Raw genomic sequence first — 27,650 nt, 5'->3', positions numbered from 1 at the left:
GCGTCCGGCGCGCCCTTCATTGAAGCGGCGGTGGCCGGGCTGGGCGCCGGGAGTGGGAAGCGGCGGCGCGGCTGGAAAATGCCAGTCCACTCCCGAGGGGATAAGAAGGAGACGAACCATCACGATGAGATGGAGGTGGACTACGCCGAAAACGAGGGGAGCAGCTCGGAGGACGAGGACACGGAGAGCTCGTCGGTCTCCGAGGATGGAGACAGCTCAGGTGCGCGACCCAGCGGGGCTGGGACCCGAGCCCTCGCGCCCGGCGCGCGACAGGCCGCTCTCCGCACGCCGGGCAGCTGCGTCCTGCTGGGAGAGCGGGGCGGGGAGAGAGGGAAGGGGCGGAGACTGGCTCCCGGCCCTCGGCGGCGCCGGGACCGGTCGCGGGGCGCTGCCTGGCTGCGGGCGGGTCCCCGGCGGCGGGGCGGGGCGGGGCGGGGCGGGGCGGAGCGCGGGCCTGGGCTCGCCCAGCCCCGGGACGCTGCGCCGTCCTGCTCGCCGTCGGACCCGCCCTTGGGGCCTCCGGGCAGTGCTCGGGGCTAGCGACCGACGCGGGGGATGCCCCGCAGCTTGTCTGGGAGACCCTGGAAATGCCTCCTTTCCCAGACCACCGACTTCTTTCCTTATTTTTCACCTTTACAACCCTTACTTCTCAACACGGGTGTGTTGTCCGGCCCGACGGTAGATGTGTACCTGCTCTTGGCTGGCTTAGAACTTCGTAACCTCAGCATCGAAGTCAGCCTGTCAGTCAGCGCTTCACAGCGGTGCTCCTGCGGGGGCTGACTTGGGAGCTGTCCGGTTTACGGCATCTCTCTGAACTTTTCAGGACTAAGAAGAGCCCAGCATCAGGGGTGATTTTGAGTATTCCTATGCTTATGGGAGTGGGAGGCAGATAACGCCACAAATCAGTTTTGCAAACTTTTAGGAATGGCTATTAAGAAAATAAATGGAATTTGTGATTAAGATTCTTTTCCTTCTATGCCAGTGATGAGGATGAGACATTTCTTTCTTGGCCTGATTTTGGCCATGTAAAGCAAGGACTGATGACAAGTTAATGACAGTTTGTTATCGCCCCAACGCTCTCTTTTCAGGTTTCCCTTTTAAAGCAAATCTCCATGGAAGTATGTAATTTCAGTTAGTATATTAGCCATCCAAAAATAAGTATTTATGAGTGACTTCCTTGTGCAGGACTGGGCGCTACTCAGTGTGAGGTATAAATAAATAGTTATGATCTGATCTCAATTAAAGAGCTGTCATAAGTCACCACTTGATTAAATTGTCAAATGAATGCTTAACTATAAACAATGCTGTAGGAATTCAGAGGCAGAGGAAATCTTTTCAGAATAGGGTGGTCAGCAAAGGCTAGTTGAAGAAGGTGGGATTACCTTAATTATCTTGAAGAATGGGTAGAATTTAGATTGGGGTGGTAATGGTCAGGTGTTTCCATAGGGGGAGGAATGTAAGAAAAAGTGGAAAGGTCAGAGCTTAAGGCTTATTCAAAAGAGTCAGAAAACCAGTTTGGTTGGGAGAAGGGTTTGAGCTAGAAAAGGAAGGTATAGATGTGAAAGATTTCGAAAAAGCATAAAACAGGATTGATGAATGCAAGTTGAGGAATGAAGGTAAGAGGAAAAACCCAGATACAAGGAGAATTGGTGGTAGCATGAAGAGAAGTAGAAAAGTAAAAGATTTGAGATGAAGGTGGAAGATAGAATATTTCAGACATGTCGCTTTTGAGGTGATAGTGGTATATTTAAGTCAGAGCGCCCAGCTGACAGATGGAAATGTGGCATTGGAGCCTGCCTGGGATGGGAAGCATAATCTGAAGTCATCTGCCTAGTTATGAAAGTAGGTGAGATTTCAAAAGTGAGGAATACTGAAAAAGGACATCTAGATTGTATGTGAATACATTTCCTAGATTTGTAAAACATTTTATCATCAAGTGTTCTTTGTTTTTTTGGTGGGAGCTAGGATCCTACAAAATGACACCTATGTGTTAAAATTCTCCCTCTCTAATTTTTATGTTGACTGTTTTGATTTTTTCATTGGTTTTTATTCCATCCCAGAAAATAATGGACAACTTAATCTGTGAAGAATGTAATAATAATTTGAACTACAAGTCAGATTTTTTAAGTGCAAAGAAATTATTTAAATAAGTTTTGCAGTTTTGTTTCTTGTAAAAGCGTCTCTTTTCTACCATATATCTTGCACGTTAAACTTCTGCAGTTTTATTCTTCTCAAACTTTCGTACTAAGCAGGTCCTAAGGCTACAGAAAACACTCTACTATCCAGAGATATTGGGGAGTGAGTCATCTTGAGAGACCAGATTTTAAATAGCCAAGGTGTAGGCTATTAAGAGCCAGAAATAATTTTAATCTGTTTTAGAAAAGTTAAAAAAATGAGTCATATACTTCCTTGCTATATGAAAATAACGGAACATAATTGAACTCTTTCTCCCAGTTTGACCTTTATTTGAGGAAGATCAAGATGCAGATCATTTTGCACTTCAGTTATTTTGATGTGTTGAATATATGTGATGTAGAAATAGAAGATATGGAATATAGGACAGACCTGGTAACTAACAGTTGCTTTCCTTAAAAACTTTGCTTGTTTTTCTCCTCATTTTCCTCTTTCTCACTGACTGACAGTAATAAGGGGTGAGGGAACAATGGGAGTATAAGAGTAGGAGGCCAAGATATCCTGTGGTAAACATAATGAGGTTAGTTTTCTTTTTTATGTGGCTGGCAAATCAGCCCTGTGAGCAGTTCTGAAAGAAAAATTCCAAAAGTGTTTTTGAGCAATATTAACCTTTAAAGGGTGTCATCATTTTGGTGCTTAAGTTCTGGTGAATGATGGAAAACAAACCAAAAGTGGGTTAATTATTTCACAGTCATGGCTTAATGTCAGACCTTTAAAATGATTTAAAAATGGATAAAAATAAGAAAGTCTAGAGACTGCAATAGTTTTAACTCTCATCTGTATTTTAGGTTAAAATCTAGAGTGGAAATTATTTTGGATAAATGTTTATTTTCTCTTAAGGCTTAATTTAGGCTTTGCATATCTAACTTCATGTTACAGTTTTTTTCTTTTTTTTACCATTTGAATTAACATTCAGATATATTTGGAACATAAAATTAATTTTATCTTTGATATTTGCCTTTTTATGAACAGAAATGGATGATGAAGACTGTGAAAGAAGAAGAATGGAATGTTTAGATGAAATGTCCAATCTTGAAAAACAGTTCACCGATCTCAAGGATCAGTAAGTAGTGACTTCAGAAGGTCATTGTCACTGAATCTCAACCATGTCACATGTGTACTGGCACAAGGGAAATGATATGCACTCTGAACTGTTCTCCTTTTTGTATTTTATGGGACTGACTGATCTGAAAGAGGCTTCAACTATTGTTTGCCTGCTGAAGACCTCGTTAACTGAAATGAGGGTTTTGAGGCAGGTTTTTTGGGGATGAAATAAGATTTGTGTGTGGATGTTGGTAGTTAAAATGTTTCCCCCGGGTTGTTGCATCCTTGGTTCTAATCTGCTTTGTTTGTACCTATGTTAAATTAGATAAAGATAGCATTTTTAAAGTGTGAGCATAAGAGAGAATGTTTCCCCAAGACGGCATAGTGATTTTCGTTTATATCTTACCGTTGGATAGTACATACATTATGTGTTTGCACCTGCATTATTTATTTTGCTTCTTGCAGCAGCTCTGTAATGTTGGAAGGTAGACAGTCTTATCTCCATTTTACCTGTGAGAAAATTGATGCTCAGAGAGGTTGAGTGATTTGCCCATAGTTCATCAGAAAGTGATAAGTTAAGCCAGGCTTTCTGCCTCCTTGTGCTGTGGTGTTCCTTCCACCAAGGCATGTTACTTTGGAGGAACTATAGAGGAGTAGAAAGAGCACAGACTTTGAATCCAGGCTTTCTTGACAGATTAAAAAGATATAATAATAACTTTGTTATTATCTACTGTAAGGACTGAATAAGCAATATGTAAAATTCTGAGCCTTTTGCCAGGCATGTAGTGGGTGCTTAGTAGATACTGTTTCTCCCCTCTTTATCGTGCCAGAACTCTTATGTGAGGTTGATAACATAAGAATGGGCCCCAGTGATTTGAGAGAACAGAATAGATGGACTTGCAGATTAAAAAAAAAATCTTGAAGGTGAGCTTTTACTTTGGAACTTGCTGGCAAGGTCATGGGGCATAGCTATATTTTAGGAATTGTAAAGGAAAGAGAGAAACTCCTGAGAATATAGACACCTTAGTTTATTCAAGAGCTGGCTCTTCAGTTTATAAATTCTTTATGATTTTGCTGCTTATTCTTTTTCTCCTACTTCTTCCCTAAGGAGACCCGAAGAAGAGATGAAAACCCATTTAATATCTAGAATTGCCAGACTAAAATGGGACAGATTTGTTTATCATATGAATCCTGTTTATGCCATTTCTGGTCTTAGCTTTCGTTGGTATTAGAGATGAATATATAGATAATGTTCCATGCTAGTGCAACAAATTAATATAAGCAATGCAAAATAATTCAAAGTTAAAATTTTTAGCTTTAAAAAACGTGGTATCATTTTCTTCTTCTAAAGATTACATTATTAATTTTAAATTAAAATTAGTTTGGATCCCCAAAGAATCCCTTATCTGGGCTACATGGAGGGTTCATCCAGGATCATTCTGGAAAAGAGGAAGTAAATTTGTATTTTTGTATTTTGGCACAAGTAATCTGTGAGTGAATAATTCTCATACAATTAAGATATGCCTACTGAGCTTTTAAAGTGTATTTTATGGTTATCCAAGAAATGAAAATTACTGTAAAGCTCTAGTATAACATATTACACAGAACTTTGCAGCTGGTCAGTCATTAGGCCTAATCTTGTTCATTTGGGGGCTGGTTGCCTTGATTTTTGCTTCATTGTGGCTCCCTGTGAACACCAGCCAGTTCCCCTACCAGCTTCATTCATCTCTGAAAGTTAAAAGTAGACCCATTACTATTATTTAATAGGATTCTTTCTCAAGGAATTGGTATCCAGAAATATGTTTTAGAAAAAAATAATCTTTGCACCAGGTTTATAGTTGTCTTATTTTTTCATCTTGCCCAAGTTGCCTCGTGTGTTATTTTATCCTGTTGTGCTGTGTGTCTCTGTGAGCTGTCTCAAATCCTCTTTAGAAGAGGTGGGAAATATAATAATATAATAATAATAGTAGCAATATTATAATTATCCTGCTTCTCCTCTTCTAGCATCACAGGGCACGAGAGTACTCCTTTCATAAGGCAGAAAATCCCCCATTTGCAGTTTGTGTAGTGGTGGAAGGTGACTTCTTCCACCTCCTTAAAAAGACAGAAGAACTTATACCACCCGAGTTTCCATGCATGTCAACATTCAATATCCAACAAACATTAATTGAGCATCTACTCTATGAAGAGTATTGTGGTTGCTGCTGAAGGACTCATGATCCTTGCCTTTGATCAATTTATGCTTGAATTCTAAGGTTGTAGAATTATACTGATTTTGAGGAACGTATTAAAAGGGTAGTTAATTGAATATTAATTCATATATCCTCTTCATTCAAGATGTTGTTCACCCATTCAGGATACTTTATCAATTTTTTTTGTAAGTTTGATGTTTTTCAGGTGCAGTCATCCTTTGTATCAAATTTTTAGCATTTTGCCTAAAGTTGTATTTATAATTTCAAAAACTATAAGTATCATGTTGTACTTTTCTGACTTTACACATTTGTTTATTATTGTATCTTGAGTTTTAGAAAAGTTTAACACAAACATGATAATGTATTCTTTTGGCGGTTAACTCAGATAAGTTTTTCCTTTTTGTTTAAAAAAAAAGAATATTTATTGCATTAACACTCAAACTTGCTTTGTTCCTTCGTTCAGAGTCATCATATAAATCTCTATGCTAATTATAATGATCAATTATAGACAATTAATATTGATTGCCTTAATTGTATCCTTAATTGTATTGGTTTATAGTTTCAAGAGGAAAGAGCAGAATTTTATATGAAAGCCAGGTATCATATGTTTTCAAAAGCCGACTGCTAGTTATGCTAACACCTACAAGTATAATCGGTGGCTTTTTTCAGAAGTTACTATATGCCATCCTTGTGACATATTATAACATAGCCTTCACCTATGAGAGCCATAAATGGAAAAAAAAGAAGTTAAAAAAATGATCTTAAATTGTTAATGTGCTTTGAAATTTTTGGGATATCTTTGAAATGCCACAAAACCAGGAATAGAAGTGCCTTTCATAAAGAGTGACAGTCTAAACATTTTCCTATTAAAAAAAGTTCTATCCTGCAGGATTATTGCCAGAAATAAACACTGAGTTGTCTCACATACTCTGTCTTTGATAATCAAGCTAACGGTATTGGTGTGACAGCTGGCAAATTATTGTCATGTACATTCATAAATATGGCAACAAGGATCCCCTGCCCTGTTTTTCGTTTCCCCATCCATTGAACAACTCATTTTGTTATGGCTTCTTCATCTGCAGTCCAGACAACCTGGGTACACCAGATCACACGTTCTATAGCCATTGGTTTTACCTTCATCACTCTGCTTCCTCTTTGTTCTTTTTAAAAATCAAGTAGGCTGAATATTGTAACACTCACTCCTTTTCGGGAAAGGTAGAGAGAAGCCAGGGAATTATTTACTTTGACAACTGGTAATGTCCTTATCTAAATTATTCAAAATAATTTCTTTGTTTCTTTTAAACTCAGTATTGAAATGACCTTTTCTCTTAGAATCAATTTATTGTTCTGCAGTTAAAACAAAAACAAAAATCTGAAGTGCCAAAAAGTAGTTATTTCAGTTGTAATTTTTGTACTGTGAATTAACCATTAGTGATATATCTAGAAAAAGATAGAAAAACGTCTATTTTGTGATTATGTGCAAAAGTCAAATAATGTAACTGAGTCCTTCACTTGAGATCAAGGCAAAAATACATTTGGTAGGTTATTAGAATATAAATGATATTAGGAAGAGATAATGTATAGAAATGGTAATTGTTAGCCTTTGTTGGGCTTTTAAAATTAATATCTTAATTTTTGCTTTGTTAAGACTTTATAAAGAACGATTAAGTCAGGTGGATGCAAAACTACAAGAAGTCATAGCTGGAAAAGCACCAGAATATTTGGAACCACTGGCAACTTTACAAGAAAATATGCAAATTCGTACAAAGGTAGCAGGTAGGAAAGTGAAACATCTTTTCCATGTAGTAGAATATGAACTCTTCAATAGATTTAAAAGATGTTTATCAAGTGAGTGTTTGCTGTTAATGGAATTACAGATATATTTACACTGACCAGAGTATTTCACTATCAGTCAGACCACACAATTATTTATTAAATGACTTTTGCTCCTCTCTGCTGCTATGGGGGATCAAAAGAAGCCCTCAAATTGCTTACAGTGTTGTTGAGAAGATACTTTCACATGTGAAACAATTAGAAACCATGATACTTTCATTAAGGGATACTGTTACTATCACAGTTTAATTTCCTATTAGACAAATTAAGGTTCAATTTAAGTACTCAGTATATTTCATCTATAAGAGTGATAAGGATTTTTTTATTTATAAAAACATTTTAAAAATGTTTGATCAGGATATTAAGAATAGGGAATTAGCCTTCAACCCTAGAATTTAATGATAATTTTTTGTTTTAATAAGTTTGCTTACTCATTTGTGGCTATGTATAAATGGAGATGTACTATATTTGTATGGTTAAATTTCAGTCTTCTGTTTGTAATTGGGGTCCGGCCTCAGAATTGTGTCCTAGCTACTCATAACAAGGGATGTGTCTATTTGTAGATCTCTTGCGATTTTTCATAATCAAACTAAAAACTGAATTTTAATTAATAAGAGATGCTGATTGTTTTCTTTTTGAGGGACACACTAATTGATCCTCATGTGCCTGTTATGTAATACCTAACAAATTGTTGATAATAGGTTCTTTTTATACTAAATCTGCCGTAAACCAAATTTTATTCTTGAGTGCTTAATATTAAGTATGTAGATGACGTGATACTAAACCTGCTATTTTTCTATATTGCCTTAGCACACCCTTAAAAGCAAACATGTCCTTAATTTTCTTTGACATTCTAAAAGAACTAAGTGAGACTTACTGGATGTTTAGGAAATATTACTTGAGTCAGTTATTCACTTTTCTGCTATGTGGCCTCCTTTGCTTTTTGATTGTACAAAGAGTAGTGTGTGTGTGAATGTGTTGCTAATGGCATAGTTCCAGATATCTGTCTCTTGCCTTTACAAGAAAGAGCATGATATTTCTAGGGCCAACTATGACGTAGAGTTTAGCATATACATCTAGAGCTCTTGGTTTGCCATTTTTGTGATGGCATCTTTGTGTGGCCATGTTGCCTATTTTATACTGTTGCCTTGGTGCCTCTAAGGTAAACTCTCGTGAGCATCCATCCTCTAGGTAAAGCCCTGTCAGGAGCACTCAAACATCATATAAGTTGATACATTTTGTTGTATCAGTTTATACATTTCATCCTATTGGAAGCTTTGGACTCTGAAAATTAATAGTAATTAAAAAATAGTGGTTTTGATGGTTATGGTATCCATTTGTTACTTTGAATATATATAATTAATGAAACCAGAGTTTATTGCCTCTGTTTCCATTATGAGTCCTAAGAGATTGTTTTTCATAGGAAAAGAGTTTTATTTTCATTTTGGTCGTTCTCTATCAAAGATTTAGGAGTATTCTTTAGAAGAATGGGATAAGCACTAGAATTAGCAGTGTAGTTTCTTTCTAGCTCTTAAACTTAGTTTTCTAGTCTTCTTTGATTTATGTTTTAACTGAGCCTTTGTATTTTTAGTTTGTAAAGACAGAGTTAGAATCATTTGTCAATTTCTTCTTGATTCATCTTATAAAATACAGTTAGGACAGAATTTCTGTAGGGAAGTGATAATGAAACTCCTTCTTGCTAACATAATCAGAGTAATTGTGTTTGGTTGCAGGAATCTATAGAGAGCTCTGCCTAGAATCTGTAAAGAACAAATATGAATGTGAAATTCAAGCTTCTCGCCAGCATTGTGAGGTACCGTCATTTTGCTTAACTTTTAAGCTAATTTCAACTCTTCAAGTCTTTTTCTGAGTGCAGTAGTTAAAAAAGTAAATAAAATAAGTGAAACAAAATTAAATCGTACTTTAGCTCATTGCTCGTATGATTTCTTTCTTTTTTTTTTTTTTAATACAGTTGCACTGGAAGCTGTTTTGGAAATAGGACACAAAGAAGGGACCATAGAAAAAACTAAGTGAGATAATCTTAGGAGTTTTATAACTGTTACCTTAAAAAGACTTTGTAATGATTATGTCATATGGCATCACTGAAAATATTAGTATAATTAGTATAATCAAAGACTCAAAAATGTATCAGAGACTCAAAAAATGTATATCCAGTAGTACAGTTAGGATTTTGGGCTATATTATTAATTTCTGACTCTTTAGATCTATTTCCACATCTTAGGGCAGGATTCTCTATGGGAAAATATAGATGTATTTTTCTATACATTCTGTTTATTTTGAATAGCATTTAAATACATAGTGTTGATTTTGCAGATAACTTTTCATAAAGCCTAGACAAGATCATAAATATACTAGTGGAAATAAGAGGACAAGTTCTATAATGATTCTTCTCTTACTTTAATATGCTGTATCTTTATAAATTGTTAAAATACTACGAGTAGATAGGGATAAAAATGTTGGAGCTTGTTGTTTCATTTTCTTGATTACAACTGAGGTGAATTATTTTTTTGACATTTACTGGCTGATTGCATTTTCTTTCCTGAGAAGTACCTGTTCATATCTTTTGCCTTTTTGTTGGGCTGTTACTCTTTTTTTTCATTGACTGTAGAGGTTCTTTATATATTCTGGATACAAATGTTTTGCTGGTTATATGCTTTGCAGATATTTCTACCCAGGCAGCGAGGTGTCTTTTCACTCTTTTTTTTTTTTTTTTTTTTTTTTTGTGAGGAGATCAGCCCTGAGCTAACATCCGCCAATCCTCCTCCTTTTTTTTTTGCTGAGGAAGACGGCCCTGGGCTAACATCGGTGCCTATCTTCCTCCACTTTATATGGGACGCCGCCACAGCATGGCTTACCAAGCAGTGCGTCGGTGCGCGCCCGGGATCCGAACCAGCGAACCCCGGGCCGCCGCAGCGGAGCGCGCGCACTTAACCGCTTGCGCCACCGGGCCGGCCCGTCTTTTCACTCTTTTTGATGACTTGATGAAGGAAAGTTTTACGTTTTAATGTAGTTGAATTTGTCATCTTTTCTTTATGATATGTGCTTTTTGTGTCTCCCCTATTTTGAGATAAAAAGGTGTATTTTCTGGGGCCAGCCCAGTGGCGTAGTGGTTAAGTTCACGCACTCTGCTTCAGCAGCCCGGGGTCCACAGGTTTGGATCCTGGATGTGGACCTACGCACCGCTCATCAGCCATGTTGTGGCTGATGTGGCATCCTACATACAAAATAGAGGAAGATGGGCACAGATGTTAGCTCAGGGCTAATCTTCCTCAGCAAAAAGAGGAGGGTTGGCAATGGATGTTAGCTTAGAGCCAGTCTTCCTCACACAAGGAAATGTATTTTCCTTCAAAAGTTGAAATTTTTCATTTTAACATTTAGATTTAACATTTAGATTTAAACTACCTTTAATTAATTTTTGTGTGTAGTATAAAGTATGGATCTACTTTTATTTTTTGTGTATGGATAGGTAATCTCGTACTGTTTATTACATACTCCATTGTTTTCCCACTAATCAGCATTTCCATCTCTTTTTTATGTCAAACGTCCACTTATGTTTTTTCTATTTCTATAAAAATATGCCTCTGGGATTTTGACAGAGATTGCGTTGAATTTGTAAATTGCTTTGGATAGTATGGGCATTTTAACAGTATTAAATCTTCCAATCCATGTACGTGGATGTCTTTCCATTTATTTGTGTCCTCTTTAATTTCTTTGGTCACTGTTTTGTAGTTTTCAGTGTACAAGTCTTTCACCTCCTTAGTTTATTCCTAAGTATTTTGTTCTTTTTGATGCTGTTGTAAATTGGATTGTCAATTTCCCATATCTCCTTGTATTTCTATCAGTTTTTGCTTTGTATATATATATAGAGAGAAAGAGGCTATATTATCAGACTCACGTATTTAGAGGTTTTATATCTTTTAATAAGTGTAACATTTTATCCTTTTTACAGAAGGATAAAGGATTAAATGCTCTTCTTTCTCTGTAATGATGATTTTTGCCTTTAAGTCTATTTTGTCTGATAGTTAAAAATAATTAAAACAGCTATCCTAGTTTTATTTGGCCTGGCATTTGCCTGATAAAAGGTTTTTTTATCCTTTTATATCTTCCAACTTTTTTCTGGCCTTATATTTAGGTGTATTACTGGTAAATAGCATATGCCTTGATTTAAAAAAAATCCTTTTTTTTTTTTTTTGCAGGGGAAGATTCACTCTAAGCTAACATCTATTGCCAATATTCCTCCTTTTTTCTTCCTTTCCCCCACCCAAAGCCCCAGTATGTAGTTGTGTATAGTTGTAAGTTCTTCTGGTTCTTCTATGTGAGCCACTGCCACAGCATGGCCAGTGACAGACAAAAAAAAAAAATTCATTTTAACAATCCCTTTCTTTTAGCTGGTAAATTTAGTCCAATTATATTTATAGTGATTATTTTGATATTTAATACCAACCTATTTTGTGTTTTATAATTGTTCTGCTTTATCCTTTTTTAATCTTTCCTGACCTTTTTAGGGGTGTGTATGATTTATTGAGTTTAAAAAATAACATCATAAAGTTATACCCTCTATTTCTGTTATTTTAGTGATTATCCCAATACCTTCCATTTCTATAATTTTAGTGATTACCTTAAATTTTCAGCATGCATACCTACACTAGTAAGATCTGAATGTTAATAATTGTCCTCCTGAACTATAAAGGACTTTACAACTCTCTAAGTCCAGTTACTCTATCCCAAATTACAAGTTATAGTTCACTATTTTAGTTACATCTTGCTTTTTTACCCTTCAAATGAGACATTATCTTGATTTATAGATTTAGTTCTTTTTACGTTTATCTACATTTTACTAGTTTTTTTCCTCAGCATTTCTGAGATGCAACCCTTCCTTGCAGGTTCATTTTTTACTGCTTGAAGAACATCCTATGTGTTCTTTCACTGAGAGTCTCTTAGTGGTAAGCTCAGTTTTTATTCGTCCAAAAATAGCTTTACTTTAATAATTCTGGAAGGACAGTTTAGGGGGATGTAACATTCTAGAATGACATTATTTCCTCTTAACATTTTTAGGATCTTACTTTCCACAGTTTGTGCTTAGAAGTCTGCAATCATTTGTAGATGAATTTTTTTTAGTACCTCTCACTGGCTGCTTTTAAGCTCTTCTCTTTGTTGTTCCTAAGTTTCTCTTCTGTGTGTCCCCATAGAGATTATTTTTCTCAGCTGTTATCTTTTCTTGTATTGCCTCTCTTCCATTTTCTCTTGCCTCTCTTCCATTTTCTCTACTTCCTTCTTCAGGAACTCTAATTAGCCATATATAAATCCTCGTTCTGTCTTTCATATTGCTTAATGCTTAATTCATATTTTTTATTCAATGAATCATTATCTGAAGTTCTTCAGGATCTAGTTCTGCTGTTTTTTAATTTCTGCCAAACCTCACAGCTTCTTGCCTTACTTCGTGATTCTGGACTATAGCAGGCTTTATTGGTAGGGATTCTGTGAGCCTTGGACAGAGAATGTAGCTCTTCAGATAGTATCTGCTTTTCTCTCCGCTTGGTTGTTACAGCTAGGCATCCTGGTGTGCCACCACCACGTGCCTGCTTTAGTTCTTTGCCTTGGGATTTCCTGGAAGATGCAGATAATCTCTATTTGAATCTGGAATATGTGGAGATTAGGTCTGAGATGACATCTTTTCAGGGAAAACTTTTTTCCCCAGCTATTGCCTAGGCTGAGACAGACAGATTTCCTTCAGGCGGATCTTTTGTAGTCTGTCTTTTCGTGGAAGGTAGTAACCCTTCAGGGCTATGCAGGGATCCTAGTTCCCACCCCCTACTTTGCTTAGACCCAAGATCTTTGTCTTTTTCCCAAACAGCCACTAAAAAGCATGCCTTTCCATTTTTGACACCAGCACATAAGGAAACCACAGCTTCAACAGCAGGTTAGCATATTGGTTTCTAGCTCCTTGTTTATTTTGGTTCCTTTAGGATCTCTCCTATTTTCTTAAGACTTAGCTATACCTTTAAAAGAATGTTTGTGGTATTTTGTCTAGAGTATCTGCCTAGGTGTGTTGGGAGTTTTGTTTGTTTTTGTTTTGTTTTTTGAGGATATCTAGTCCATTATGTTGCCAGAAATAGAAGTCAACGAGATAGCCTGAAGTAATATTTTTTACTGAGACAAATATGTTGATATTCTTACTCTTCCATCATTTTTTAGCTTTGAAAGTCCTCCTTCCTCCATAGAGATGCTAAACATTTACCTAAATTTCTTCTAGTTTAGTTATGGCTTGATGTTTTTTTATGTTTAACATATAATTAATGTTACGAATAATCTGTTTAATTATATAATCAGACTGAAGGTACTCACCAGTAGTTCAAGGCATTTTAGACAGAGGAAGTGAAGAGTGAAAGGGAATTTATATTTAGAATGTCGTGTATTTTATATTCACTGTCTCATTTTAATGCTTACAACAACCTTCTGGATTAGAAATTATCTTGATTTTATGAAGGGGTTAACTCAGGTCAGAGAGGTTAAGTAATTTGCTTGGAGTCATACAGTTAATGAGCAGCAGAACCAGGATTGAAATCCTGTGATCTCTCTAGTCATTCATGCAGTTTACCAATAAATCTGAACTTTATTATTCAGGGCTTTTTATCTGTTTATTCCTTAGTTCTGCATTTGATTCACATAGAAATAACTCTGAGGCAAGGGAGGTAGGAAGAAGGAAGGCACATTGCCAACTGTCAGGTAAAAGTTTGATGAGCAGCAGGTAGAAAGGAGGGGCCAGGACCAGAGACTGGACCTGTTCACACGGGTTTGCATGGGGAGAGTTGGCCAAAAACCACAGAGGCAATCGCAGCAGTGGATGGTTTGTGTCAAATTCAGGAAGGAAATCACATTTATAGACTACTGTGGTGTGCCAGACACTGAGACAGGGGGAGATGCTTTATTTGGGTTATCTCATTTAACCCCCACAGGGCTGGAGATGAGTATTAGGATCTGAGGGCAGGAGGTAGCAAGGTCTCAGTCAGGCCCTTAGGGTTCAAGGTTAGGATTCCAGTACTGGAGAATACTGATGAGAGCTTTTCAGGGCTCTGATCTTTTCGTTGTGTATCATTTAATTATTTTTTTCCTGGTTATGACATTAATGATAAGTGTCTACTGAGAAAACTTGAGAAATAAGTCTAAAGAAGGAAATAAAACCAACCGTAATTTACTAAGCAGAGTTAATCGCTGTTGATAAGTGTATGTATGTTTGTAAAATTGTTTTTCATGTAGCTGGTATGACTCTATGTATGCTATTTTATATCTTAACTTTTTTATAAGCAGCATTTCGTGAGCATATCCCTACAGCTCTAAATACTCTTTTTAAAAATTTATTTCTAGCAAATAACGTGTATACATATTTCTGAAGGCATAGGCTTATAATGAAAAACAGCAGTCCTGTTTCCCATCTCTAAATTGTGTATCCCAGTAGCAATAATCTAACTCTTTTAGCTACTTCTTCTGGGATTTACCCTCATATTTATAAATAATATCAGTTTTAGACATGACCTATTGGTTTCCTATTATGAAAGCTGAGGATCCCGTAATAGTTTGCCTCTTCCCATTCTTCTAATATTGTTATGCCACAATTTTTGTTTTTGTTGTAACTAAATATTGATTACTGAGCCAAGAGTTATATTATGCTTAAACTTCCCTTCTTGTACAACTGTTTTTTTAACCTTGGAATTAATAATTGCTTCATTTGTTTTCGTTAGTTTTCTCTGTCTTTATCAATTCTTTCCAGACGCCAGCAGATCTAGGAAAGCCCCCTAGTGCTGTTTTCCATGTGATCAAATACATCAGATAATCCATCAGTCCTATTTTCTTCTGGAATCTTCCCTCCTGGGAGCAACCCCTAAACCCCTAGATCCCCTGTCCTCCTGTTCCATCCTTCAGATGCTTTCTAGGCTGGTTGCATCTCTGTCTTCATGGGGTGTCTCTTCACCATCACTGTGGAACTTCTCTTGACATCTTTCCTGTTAGATCTAGTTTTCTTTTTCAGTTTGTAGAATACCTTCTTGAGAAAAGGTGTATAGAAGTCAGATTTTAGGGACCTTTTGTGTTGGTTATCTATTGCTTTGTAGTAAATTACTCCAAAACTTAGTGGCTTAAAACAACAAACATTTATTATTTTGCAGTCTCTGTGGCCAGGAATTTGGGGGCACCTTAGCTGGGTGGTTCTGGATCAGGGAATCACATGAAGTTGTGGTGAAGAGGTCAGCCAGGGAAGAATGATCTGAAGGCTTGTCTGGGGGCTGGAGGATCTGCCTTGGAGGTGACTCTCTCACGAGGCTGTCAAGTTGTTGCTGGTTCTTGGTTGGAAGCCTTAGTCCCATGGGCCTGTCCACTGACTGAGGGCCCCCGTGACCTGTTAACTGGCTTCTCCCAGAGTGAGTGATCCAAGACAGCAAGACAGAAGTGACAGTGTTTTTTATGACCCCAATTTCTGCCACTTTCTAATCATTAGAAGTGAGTCACTAAGTCCTGCCCACGTTCAAGGGGAGAGGAATTAGGCTCTACCTTTTAAGGCAGGAGTGTCAAAGATTTATTGGACATGTTTTAAAACTCCCATGTCTTTCCTGTCCAAAAACTCTTTACTGTCACACTTAAAGGAATGTGGAATTCTAGATGGCAATCATGTTTCCTCAGAATTTTGAACGCATTGTTCCATTGTCTTCTAGCTTCCAGTATTGCTTATGAGAAGCCTCTTATCATTTTGATTCCTGATCTTTGTATGTGACCTGTTTTCTTCCTAAATACCTCTCAGATCTTTTCTTTATCCTTGTTGCTGTGGAATACCAAGATGCTGTGCCTTGGTGGTCTGGGTCTCTTTACGTTCATTGTGCTGAATACTCAGAGGACCTTTTAATCAAGAAACTCCTATCTTTAGTTCTGGGTAATTTCTTATATTGTTTCTTTAATGTTTTCTTCTCCATCATTTTCTGTTTTCTCTTTTTGGAACCCTTATTGCTTGAATGCTGGACCTCCAAGGTTGATCTTTGAATTTTCTCTTACTTTTGTTCCTATCGTCCCTCCCCCTCCCTTTCTCATTTTGTTCCTTTTAAGAGTGTATTCAACTTTCTCTTCCAATTCTTTGACTGAATATTTTATTTCTATTTTATATTTAATTTCCAAGAGCTCTTATATCCTCTGATTACTCATTTTTTATTTTGTTTTATAACATCCTGTTCTTTTTTCATGAGTGTAATCTCTTTTCTCTCTGAGTATTAAATATAGTTACTTTGAAATTTTTTCTGTGTCTTGACTTGTCTCTGTTTCTTTATACTTCTTTTCTGTTTTTCTCTCTGCCTTTCAGTTTGGATGCTTTTCACGAGTAACTAGTCATCTTTGGCCATCATTCATATTGAAGAGTGAGTCAATAAAATCTGCCTGTGTGCAAAGCCTGTCAGCTGCTGAGCTCTAGTTTTCTTCTTACTGCTGAGCCTAATGTGACAAGGAGGGCCTTCTCGCTCTAGGGCTTCCTATGTATTTTCCCCTGGGCTGCCTATCCAGACCCTCTTTCATTTCTTTCTAGATTTGGAAGTCATCTTCAGACATTTCAGAATATTGTCCCCTCTCTCACATTCTTTCTTTACGAAGTGCACAGTCATGTATAGTGTAACAAAGTGTAGATCTTGGGGTTCTATTTTAGTTTAGTTACCAAGTGCAGAGATTGTAGCATGAGGTTGTGTCCCTCCCTTTGTTTGATAACTACAGGTGTTGTTTGTTGATTTATTTTGTACCTATTTTTTGTTCGTTTTGTTATTAGGGAAGAGAGTTTATGATCTGGGTTCATCTGTAATCTTATCCTGGAAGTCTCTCCCTACTTTTTGAACTCTGCATTTTTAGTGTCTGCAGAGCAGTAATATGGATGTGGAGTAATTTGTGTAGCCAGTACTCTCGTTGGATTTTACTTCGTTCCTCATTTTATGCAGTACAAATATTGCTATTGTGAGTATACTCTTACATACAACTTTGGCTGAGGTTGTTATTTCCTTAGGATAGAATCCTCAAAGTGTAACTACTAGATGAAGGGATACAATCACTAAGGTCCTTACTATTTGTTTCTAAATTACTTGCCAAAGTGTTGAGCTGATTTATATATTCAATATCAGTCAATGTTGTTTATTTTAATTGAAAAAATAAAACAACTTTGCCAAGTGAAAAAGAAATCACATAATGCACATTTTAATTTGCATTTATGATTTCTCTCTCTCTCTCTCTGACCTGTTTTGGCAGTGAGTATGGACAGTACTTAGATATTTCTTACTGATCTATCCATGCTTGTTTAATGCCATCTTCTGGTTATTAAGCCTTTATCACATGGCAAGTATTTTTATCTTGTCTTCCTTTTACTTTTGTTTGCTTTTTAATGTGTTTTCTTTTTTGTGAGGAAGATCAGCCCTGTGCTAACATCTGCCAATCCTCCTCTTTTTTTTTTTTTTTTTTTTGCTGAGGAAGACTGGCCCTGGGCTAACATCTGTGCCCATCTTCCTCCACTTTATATGGGACGCCGCCACAGCATGGCTTCCCAAGTGGTGTGTCGGTGCACGCCTGGGATCCGAACCGGTGAACCCCGGGCCACCGCAGCAGAGCGTGCGCACTTAACCACTTGCGCCAATGGGCCGGCCCTTTTTAATGTGTTTTTAATTTTTATGTGATTAAATGTATTAGTCTTTTCCTTTATGACTTATTCTTCTAATTTTTGTGCTTTGAAAGGCTTCCTTCATCCCAACATCAAGTAGAGTCACCATCTTTCCTGTAGTTCTTTTAGATTTTATTTTATAAATTTAACTCTTTAGTCCATTTATTTTTTTGTATAACATGAGGCAAAGAACCTGTTTTCTCTTTTTATAGTTAAACTCATTTTTCTGTTGTCATTTATTGTCATCAGATTTCCAGATGATTTGATGTTACCTTATCGTATACCAAAATTTCCCATAATCAGAGTCTGTTTCTAAGCTTTTAAATTCTGTTATGCTTATCTTTTTATTCCAGTGCAGTACATTTTTTAAAAAATGATTGTAGCTTTTTAATATGTTTTGCTTTCTGGTAATTCTAGTCCTTCAAAGTCTCCCAGGACTCCAGTCCTGAAGGCACTGGGAGGGAACTGTGAGGTGCCTAAGTCAGGGAACTGCCAAAGGGGAATTGGTTCTGAATACAGGCTGGGGTGAGACCAATACAAATCTGGAACCTTGGAGCTGCTTTCCTGGGGCTCCTTGAAGCTGCCCTGATGAGGACAGCACAGGTGTAGCCTAGGAAGGGGCTCAGTGAGCAGGGTCACTAAGTACAGGTATGGGGATTGTAGGGGTATGGGATCTTGAAGCCAAATATGTAGTTATAATTAATACTTTTTTTTTTTAAACTCAGTCATTGTTCAGCATCACAATCACCTTTTTTATTTTTACTTTTTATTTTACATGTTTTGTGGGGAGAGATTGGCCCTGTGCTAACATCTGTTGCCAGTCTTCCTCTTGTTCTCCCCCCCCCCCATAGCCCCAGTACATAGTTGTGTATCATAGTTGTAGAGTTGTAGCTTTTCTTTGTGGGACGCCGCCTCAGCATGGCTTGATGAGCGGTGAGTAGGTCCGTGCCCAGGATTCGAACCGGTGAACCCCAGGCTGCCGAAGCAGAATGCGTGAACTTAACCACTGTGCCACTGGGCCAGTGCCTATAATTAGTGCTTTTAAAAAGCTAAATTACCTGCTGAACATAGAAGCCTCTACAGGCACCAAAGCAAGGGAGTTTGGATGCCCCTTTCTTTTCCGGATGTCTTCCAGCTGCTCCGTTATGACTTTCGTTCCTTCTCATGGGAGCCTTTTGAGGGTCTTGTGGGGGTGAGGATTAAGAGAGAGAAGAACACAGAAATAAGAATGAGAATAGATTCAAGGCCCCTCTGTCTGTTCCCTTTAACCTTTAAAGTATACCTAGAGTATCTTTAGAGATGCCTTCAAAGCTTCAGACATTTCACTCCCACTGTGGCTTTTTTTTTTTTTTAATTATAAAGAATGATTAGTGGGTTTATTTGAGAATTTCTCCTTGGCCTAGGGCAAATTTATCCATTGAAACGAAAGAGAATGCACCAGTTAAACTTTCGTATTCTTACAAGCAAAAGCGTTATCACTCCTGCTCTGCATTCAGAGTCATCTTTGGTTGGACAGTCTGGGTCTGTTTACAGCTCTCACACTATCTTGACTGTGGCTGGGGCCTGCTCTCTCTTTTTCTCTGTACAGAACATTTCCCAATTCTTGTAGCACCATGTAGATAAGGCGGAAATATTTCATAAGACTTTATAGCAAAGGCAGGGGAACACATCAAAGGAGGTGAGCATGGAGAACAGCAACGAGATCATTTCTCATATGAGATCTGGTTTAGTCTTCTTCAGCTTTGCTTTCTCTCTGGCTCCTGGCTTGCCTCAAATCGACAAAAGCCATCTTCTCTACCACTCAGGAGAACCTCCAAGCATATGTAGACTCTAAATTTCAAACCTGAAAGAGAAGACTTCATGATTGACGCTGGGAATGCTGCCAAATGGGTGTGGCCTATGCCTTCCACAGAAATCATATCTAACAGTATAGGCTCTATGAGACAGTCGTATCTAGCTGTATCCCAATAGCCTAATATCCTTGCTGGAGATGAGCATGTGGTAAATGGGTTGGGTATCTGTCGTAAGCTTTTTATATAATGAATCTGCATATTAGACTTATGTACATTTTATGACTTTTAAAATAAGGGGTACAGTGTTTTATAACTAGAAGAACAATGGGCTAGAACTAGTAGACCTGGGTTCTAGTCTGATTTGCCAGTAAACAGTCTTGTCTCTTTGAGAATGTCATTCCATCTTTCTATAGTTTTGTTGAGAGATTTGGATATCATTAGTCTGTAATTTTATGATTTTGACTATAATTGGGTTATTTTAAATGATTATAAAATTTGTGCTTGAATCTTTCTCTCTGTGATATATTAGTCTTTTTTTTTTTGTGAGGAAGATTAGCCCTGAGCTAACATCCGTGCTAATCCTCCTCTCTTTGCTGAGGAAGACCGGCTCTGAGCTAACATCTATTGCCAATCCTCCTCCTTTTTTTCCCCCAAAGCCCCAGTAGATAGTTGTATGTCATAGTGGCACATCCTTCTAGTTGCTGTATGTGGGACATGGCCTCAGCATGGCTGGAGAAGTGGTGCGTCGGTGTGCGCCTGGGATCCGAACCCGGGCCGCCAGTAGCGGAGCGCGCGCACTTAACCACTAAGCCACGGGGCCAGCCCTATTAGTCTTTTTTAATATGATGCTGAGATATCAGTGAGGAATAAAGGCCCGATTAGTGTTCCGATGAGAAAATATGATGCATTTTATAATGATATACTTTATAGGACAGGTTCTCCATTATGGTGACAGGTGGAACCTGCTTATATTTAAAAGGGGCCATGGGAGCTTACTTTACCTTTTTTATAAGGTAAATATTTACCTCTTTATTTATCACATGTAAATTTAGATGTTCTTAAACAATTTAATTGCATGTAGTTAAATCTATATTTAGATTCCATGTTTTATAGTTTTATTTCTTTCAAGTATTTGACATTTCATCTTTAACATTTGAAGTTGAACTAAAAAAGCAAAAGCACCATATGTTAAAGTACCTTAAGTTATTTAGTACTCTTAGTTAAGGTAGACCCATGTTTTCTTTCTACTTATGTGTAACCTATTTTTCTTCCAGAGTGAAAAGCTTTTGTTATATGATACAGTGCAGAGTGAACTGGAGGAGAAGATAAGGAGGCTGGAGGAGGACAGGCACAGCATTGATATCACCTCAGGTGACGGCGGCGATGGGATCGGGATGGTTAATTAAGTGACGCTGAACCTTTGGTTTACTGTAGTGTCTCATGATGTCTGAGTCTCCTAATATCAGTGTCTGTAAATGAGGTGTTCTCATGAGAGGGAAAGGGGGAGACTTCTGAAGAATTTGACATGATTGTGATTGTTGCTTTGATTTGAACTCAGACTTCAGGAAGACGTAGAAAATGGAGCACGTGAAAAGGGACAAAATTGAAGTGTGACAGGAACTATAGGAATAAGAATAGTAAGAATATTATTATAATAGAGGAATAGTATTAGAAGGCAGTAAGAATAGCATTGGAACAGAGCTACAGTGTATGTTCTCTCCTCTGAGTCTTGAAAGATTGTCGTGTGGAAGGAGGAATAGAAACCGTTTCTCTCTGGTACCACGCAAACCAGGACAAATGGATAGAAGTTTCAAGGAGGCTGGTTTTTGTCTCAGAAAAAGGAAAAAACTTATTAATAATTAGGTCAATCAAATGTGAACTTGGCTTTTTCAGAGGTGTTGTGGAAAGGCTTTCTACACTGGGTGGAAGATTTACTGGGTTATCCCACGGTTCTTGCATATGTATTCTTTTACTGCTTTATTTCTTTAGTATAGAGTAGGCCTGATGGAGTCAGGCAAGCTGAGCTCTAATGCCACTGCTCCATCACCTACCAGCTGGGTGACCATGGGTAACAGTTATTTTAGCTTTTCTAAATCAGTTTCTTTGTCTGTAAAATTGAAATAGTAAGAATCCCTGCCTCAGAGATAGCTTTGAGGATTAGATGAGACAATGCATGTAATGTATATTTAACAAAGTGCCTGACACATGTTCATCAGTTGTTAGTCGTTAAGTGCCAAGTTGATTTTTATTTTAATAAAGACAGAGGAAAAGTCCTAACTCTATAGCTGCTCATGAAATTATATAGTCATATGTGTATGTACATAGCCACTAATGAAATTTTGCTACCAGGAAATTATATAGCCTTTTTTCAACCCCTTTCATCTCCAGAAATCAGCTAATACTTGATTTTTATTTACTTGCCAGAGCTGTGGAATGATGAGCTCCAGTCAAGAAAAAAGAGGAAGGATCCTTTCAGTCCTGACAAGAAGAAGCCAGTTGTGGTTTCAGATATCCTTTCCTAAATTTTCTTGGTTTTTTTTTTTTTGGCCTTCATGTACATTTTTGCATTGTGCATACCTTTGCAACTTTTATTAGTACACATTGACTTTATTTGCATGATCCTTTAATAAGCAAAAGATGATTTATAAAACTGAAGGCAGAAGGATAAAATTGAGATTAAGAGGGGTGGGAAGAATAGAAATTTAGTCACAATCTCAACTTTAACAATATGGCCTTGTAGTTCACAAGGGCTTTGATGTGAAACAGCTGTTTAGTATATAGCATGATTGTTTAATTCTCATGTGTATTCTTTAACATTTTTAATGTTTCTGAAATTGGAGTGTCTTTAAATTAAATTAATATGTGCATTCAATCTTGGCATTCGCTATGGTGTCCCCCTCCACTCAAAACAGTGGTTAGGTTGGTGGTGTATCTTACAGTCAATGATATCATAGGATTAAGAGAATACGGTTATAGCATCTGAAGTATTGAAATGTATTTTATCCTGGTACTGAGTTTTTTGAAGAATAATTTGAAATCAGAATTCTGTATGCCAGAGGATTATGGCCAGAAATCATTGCTCCATTCTCTGAAAAACAGAAGTTTGGAAATACAATTCAAAGTGAGAAATTCTTATAGCTAAATTGACCTTGACTTTTCAACGTCCATATATAGTTTATATGCTACAAGATCTTGATATTCTTGAAGACTGGACAACAATTAGGAAGGTATGATTAAAGAACAATAGAATATAAGTATATTTTTATAGCCTACTTTTAAGGTTCTGTGGTTTTTTACTAATACATCAAAATACGATTATTGTAAATATGTTTTACTTTGCAGCAATCTCTCTAAGGCAGTTAATACTAATACAAATAACAGTGGATTGCAAGAATCTTTTAAGAGAGACACGTCAGCAGCTTGATTGTATTTTTTCTTGTAATAACGCAATTAGTAATTTATGCAAAAGTACAGAAATGCATTTATTTAGGTTGCCCAAAAATAATAATTAATAACCATTCTGTGCCTAGTCCTTAGCCTAGTCCTGGCTTACAGAAGGCACTCAATATTTGCTGAGTGAACAAAAGTGAATGTTTGAACCCTTATTGTATGTCTTGTATTCTGTCATTAAACATTCAAGCGTTATAGGATTTTCTGTTTGTTTGAAAGTGGAGACTTGTTTTCTTTATTAAATTTTTCCATTTTTAGAAACTTCTTAATTGAGAGTTAGAGATTATTTCAAGTATTGATAACACTTCTAGGAGAAATTGTTGTTCTTTTTTTTTTTTTTTTTTTTGTGAGGACGATCAGCCCTGAGCTAACATCCATGCCAATCCTCCTCTTTTTGCTGAGGAAGACCCGCTCTGAGCTAACATCTATTGCCAATCCTCCTCCTTTTTTTCCCCAAAGCCCTGATAGATAGTTGTATGTCATAGTTGCACATCCTTCTAGTTGCTGTATGTGGGACGCGGCCTCAGCATGGCTGGAGAAGCGGTGCGTTGGTGCGCGCCTGGGATCCGAACCCAGGCCACCAGCAGCGGAGTGCGTGCACTTAACCACTAAGCCAGGGGGCCAGCCCGAAATTGTTATTCTTTATATATATTCCTTATATATATTTCTTAGACGTTAACAATTTATTGGAGCAGCTAAAGATTATATTTTACTGTTTGTTATTGAGGTCGCCAGTAGTGTTGTATATATTAAATAGATACCAAAGTATACTTTTAGTTTATGAACTCAGACAACGTCTTTCTTCCTCTTTTTTTATTAAGGCAATGGCTACATTGGGTCCACACAGAGTAAAAACAGAACGTAAGTCATTTAGCCTGAGTTTAGAAATCTTCTCTGTGGAGGCTTGTTGAATCAGGGTTGTTAAGTCACCTACATACTAAAGAGCTCCCCATCAGTGGTTTCATTTCATCGGTAAACGCTATATCTGAAATTATGATATTTTAAATCCTACTTAAAATTGGCACTAGTAATTGATAATGTACCTGCTTCCCCTCCTGGCACTTGTCTAGTTAATGGATGATTTATTATTCATTGTTTAGCTTTGTTTAGTACTTATATTAAAAACTTAGTGAATTATATAAAAAAGTAAGAATTCAATTCTCTTATTTCTATTAAATTTAAGTTTGTTATCTAAGAAGTATTTTTAGTGTTTTTTCACATATATGCATGGATTGGTGTTAATTCTTGATGTTCTGCACTTTAGTTCTTCTGACAATATCTTATTAATATAACAGTTTTTGAACTGATCCCTTTAGCACCTGTGAAACTGGAAAAACATCTACACAGTGCTAGATCTGAAGAGGGAAGATTGTATTATGATGGTGAATGGTATATACGTGGACAAACGATATGTATTGATAAAAAGGATGAATGTCCTACAAGGTAACAAGCCTTTTTCATTTCAGTGTTGCTCAGTATTAGAGTTTGCAGTGTTGTCAGTAAATATTTGCTGCCTCCATAGTGCATCATTAGTTGCCTGTGGATCTTTTTTTTTCTCTTGACATATGATTTGATTAGCATGTGGGTACATCAGTGTTAATATTTATACGCCAGAGTTACATATTAAGTTCATGAACGCAGCATTAACACGAGTGGAAATGTGGGAATTATTTAGCCAGGAAAGTGATCCTGTTTGTTAATTCTTATAGTAGATGAATTGTTATGATCCTAATATTATGACCTTTAAACCAGGCCATTATGAATTTTTGGTGGGCCTGTTAATATTAACCTTTAACTTTTTTGGGTGTGTTACAGTATTTTGGATAAAAAGAATTTGTGTCAATTAGAATAGGAAAGGAATGGAAAATTAATGAAAACTTTAGGAGGAATAGTAATTAAAGTATAACTTGAAAGCTGAAAATTGCCTTTTAAAAGACCCAGTCTGTCTAGGCTTAAATATTATGTATATAGCCTTCTAGGTTTTCTCTGGTTGTGGCTTTTGGAAAATGTGAATGCTAATCACTGCTTCTGTTCCCTCAGTAGTTTAGGATGTAATTTTCAGAGTAGTAACCTTCTACAGTAAGAAAACATCTTTTTCTAGGTATCAGTGGTAAATAAAGTGTTTGCATTTAGTATAGAATACTTATTTTCCAAATACAGTGGTTTTAATCAGATTGTGATTTCATCTTTAGATTTTTAGGATACCAGGAGCGTTGTGCACAGTAACTTTTCTCATGAGAAGCCCATTGAGCTAATCACTAGGTTATATATGGTACTCCTGGATTCTTTGCTTTATCTTATTGCTTTTGAGACATTTTACTTGCTACTTAGCATAAATGTGGTTAAAAAAGAGATGAAATAGTATTAAAGAGGATTAAACACAAATCTAGTTTTAAAAAGATTTCAACATAAAGATTAGTAGTGTCTAAAATAATTCATAAGTACCATGGATGGTTTGACCCTGGGAATTAGGGATTGGTATTTGAAAGATTTCCTACAGCCTGGGCTGATATGAGTTGGAGGTGTCATACTGTATAAGTAGTGGTTTTAGCTCCACTCTTGTCTTTTTTGGGGGGTGTGGTGGGGATGGAGTAGGAACAATGTGCATTAATAGTTCTAATAGTAAATATTACCAACTCTATCAGAAAAGAAAGGAGATTATCCATTAAGTGTTGCTGACTGTGATATTTTTAACAACGTGCCCTGCTGTTGGTGCAGCATTCTGGTAAATGACAGTTACGTACCTGAATCTACTCTTGTGGTCCAGCTATTTTGGTTTTATAGCTGGTACTCTAAAATGAGCGGAGGAGGCATATTGTAATTCATTCATTCATTCCTTTTTTTTTTTTTTCCTTTTTAGTGCCGTAATTACAACAATTAACCATGATGAAGTTTGGTTTAAGAGGCCTGATGGAAGCAAATCTAAGCTTTACATTTCACAGCTACAGAAAGGAAAATATTCAATTAAACATTCATAATCATGATTTAAGTGTTATCTAAAGCTACCTTTTTAGTGTTACCGAGTGTGATGTGCCATGGGAGTAAAAGACGTATTCAATAACTTAATATTCTCGTTGACTCGTGAGAGACTGTGTATTTGTAGGTAGTGCTCTAAGTAGACCTCATGTTGATATGTTATTAAGAGACAGTAATAAAAGTTTAATCATGATCATTGCATTTATTTGCCTTTTAGGTCCAATGACCAATAGGTATATATGGTAGGGGTTTCTTACTGAACTTTTTTTTGTTTTTTAAAAACATTATGCAAATCTGTCTTGTCTTTAGTGAACTCTGTTGCTAAATGGCTGCATTTGTCTGCAATTTTTTTGATTTTCCATATCTTTGTCACTCATCGTGTTTGTGAATAAGCCTGATAAAATGTTTCCTATAAATGGTTTGTACTAGTACATTCGTGTTAAATCAGAACAGAAATTTAAACATATATACGTGAGTATGTACATTCGGCATCATCAGCTTGTTTAGAACTGATGGCCTTACTCTACAATCTTGTTTTACCCCAAATTAAGCTCTTGGGTTTGAAAGCTAAAAGGAGCACTTTTTGTAGACTAGCAGCTTCCCTCTCCTCTTCCTTGACTGTACGGTGTTGACCTATCTTTACAAATTACACTGAATGTTAATTAGTAACATTAGTGTCAAGTAATAACATGCTTCTACCTGTTTCCCGTGAGCCTTCGGAGGGCAGGTTTTTATGCCTGGTATTTATGATGCGGTAGTAAGTGGTGGGCAGTAACTGACAGTATTGTGGTGCTTGCTGTACATGTCTGATCTTTTGAAACAGATTTTTAGCAAGCATTTTCTAGAGGTAAAACTAGGTTCTTATCCTAATTTTATTCCCTAGGGCAAGATAGGCAGGGATAGTGTCCTTGAATCTATTCCCAGATCTTTGGTGTTTCTACACTTTAAGGCCACTTAGTGCAATTTAGGAATCATTGGCCTCTCTTCCCTTAGCCACATTCAAAATTAACTTCTAAAACCTCAGGAACAGTAGGAAGAATCGAAACCCTCACTATGGCAGCACAATTGGCTGTAGTATCTATTAGGGGACAACCAAATCAAGTATTCCTGGTGGTCTTGTGCACTTTAATTTCTGTTCTAGTGAGACTTAAGAGGATGAGGAAGAGATCTACTTATTAACACTTAGGGCAGGAATATCTGCATTATTCCGTTTGTTTTCTTACTATTTTACCTCTGCAAACATTTTTCTGTGCAGATCACTACTTCACAGTTGCCAAATGTTAAAATATTTGACTTCTGAAATTCGTTATCAGCAAAGTTATGTACGTTGTTCTATTTCTAATTAACCTTAGCAAATGTACATAATGTCATAATCCAATAGTATTTGACAGTACTTATGTATACAATGTTTCATAAGCATTTTTAATAAGATTTGTATTTTTAAATTTAGTATATAATAAAAAGATGTGTTTGAGTGTC

The 27,650-nt window shown here is 36.9% G+C and overlaps 1 protein-coding gene across 4 annotated transcripts; it reads left to right on the top strand.

Moving 5' to 3' along the window:
* Nucleotides 1-27,650, top strand: BRMS1L (BRMS1 like transcriptional repressor). 4 transcript variants are annotated; one of them, XM_058540711.1, is made up of 11 exons: nucleotides 1-220; nucleotides 3,166-3,256; nucleotides 7,078-7,205; nucleotides 8,996-9,075; nucleotides 12,167-12,226; nucleotides 21,020-21,116; nucleotides 22,170-22,253; nucleotides 22,908-22,972; nucleotides 24,017-24,056; nucleotides 24,512-24,638; nucleotides 26,056-27,650. In XM_058540711.1, exons 1-11 carry the CDS (start codon nucleotides 79-81, stop codon nucleotides 26,171-26,173), a joined length of 1,032 nt encoding a protein of 343 aa, XP_058396694.1. In that variant the 5' UTR covers nucleotides 1-78; the 3' UTR covers nucleotides 26,174-27,650. The 4 variants fall into 4 exon arrangements, with proteins under 4 accessions (XP_058396694.1, XP_058396692.1, XP_058396696.1 ...); XM_058540709.1 differs by having other exon boundaries at nucleotides 24,491-24,638; XM_058540713.1 differs by lacking the exon at nucleotides 12,167-12,226.

Source organism: Diceros bicornis, chromosome 5 (assembly GCF_020826845.1).
Source record: "Diceros bicornis minor isolate mBicDic1 chromosome 5, mDicBic1.mat.cur, whole genome shotgun sequence".
Lineage (NCBI taxonomy): Eukaryota > Metazoa > Chordata > Mammalia > Perissodactyla > Rhinocerotidae > Diceros > Diceros bicornis.
Note: the sequence above shows the minus strand (reverse complement) of the source record. Positions and strands in the feature narration are given on the sequence as shown.

Excerpts from the sequence above, each read along its gene's own strand:
- BRMS1L (XM_058540709.1), top strand. The coding sequence starts at position 79 with ATGCCAGTCCACTCCCGAGGGGATAAGAAGGAGACGAACCATCACGAT. Across the intron at positions 3,257-7,077 it reads TTCACCGATCTCAAGGATCA|ACTTTATAAAGAACGATTAA; the intron begins GTAAGTAGTGAC and ends TGCTTTGTTAAG. Across the intron at positions 24,057-24,490 it reads ACACAGAGTAAAAACAGAAC|TTTTTGAACTGATCCCTTTA; the intron begins GTAAGTCATTTA and ends TTAATATAACAG.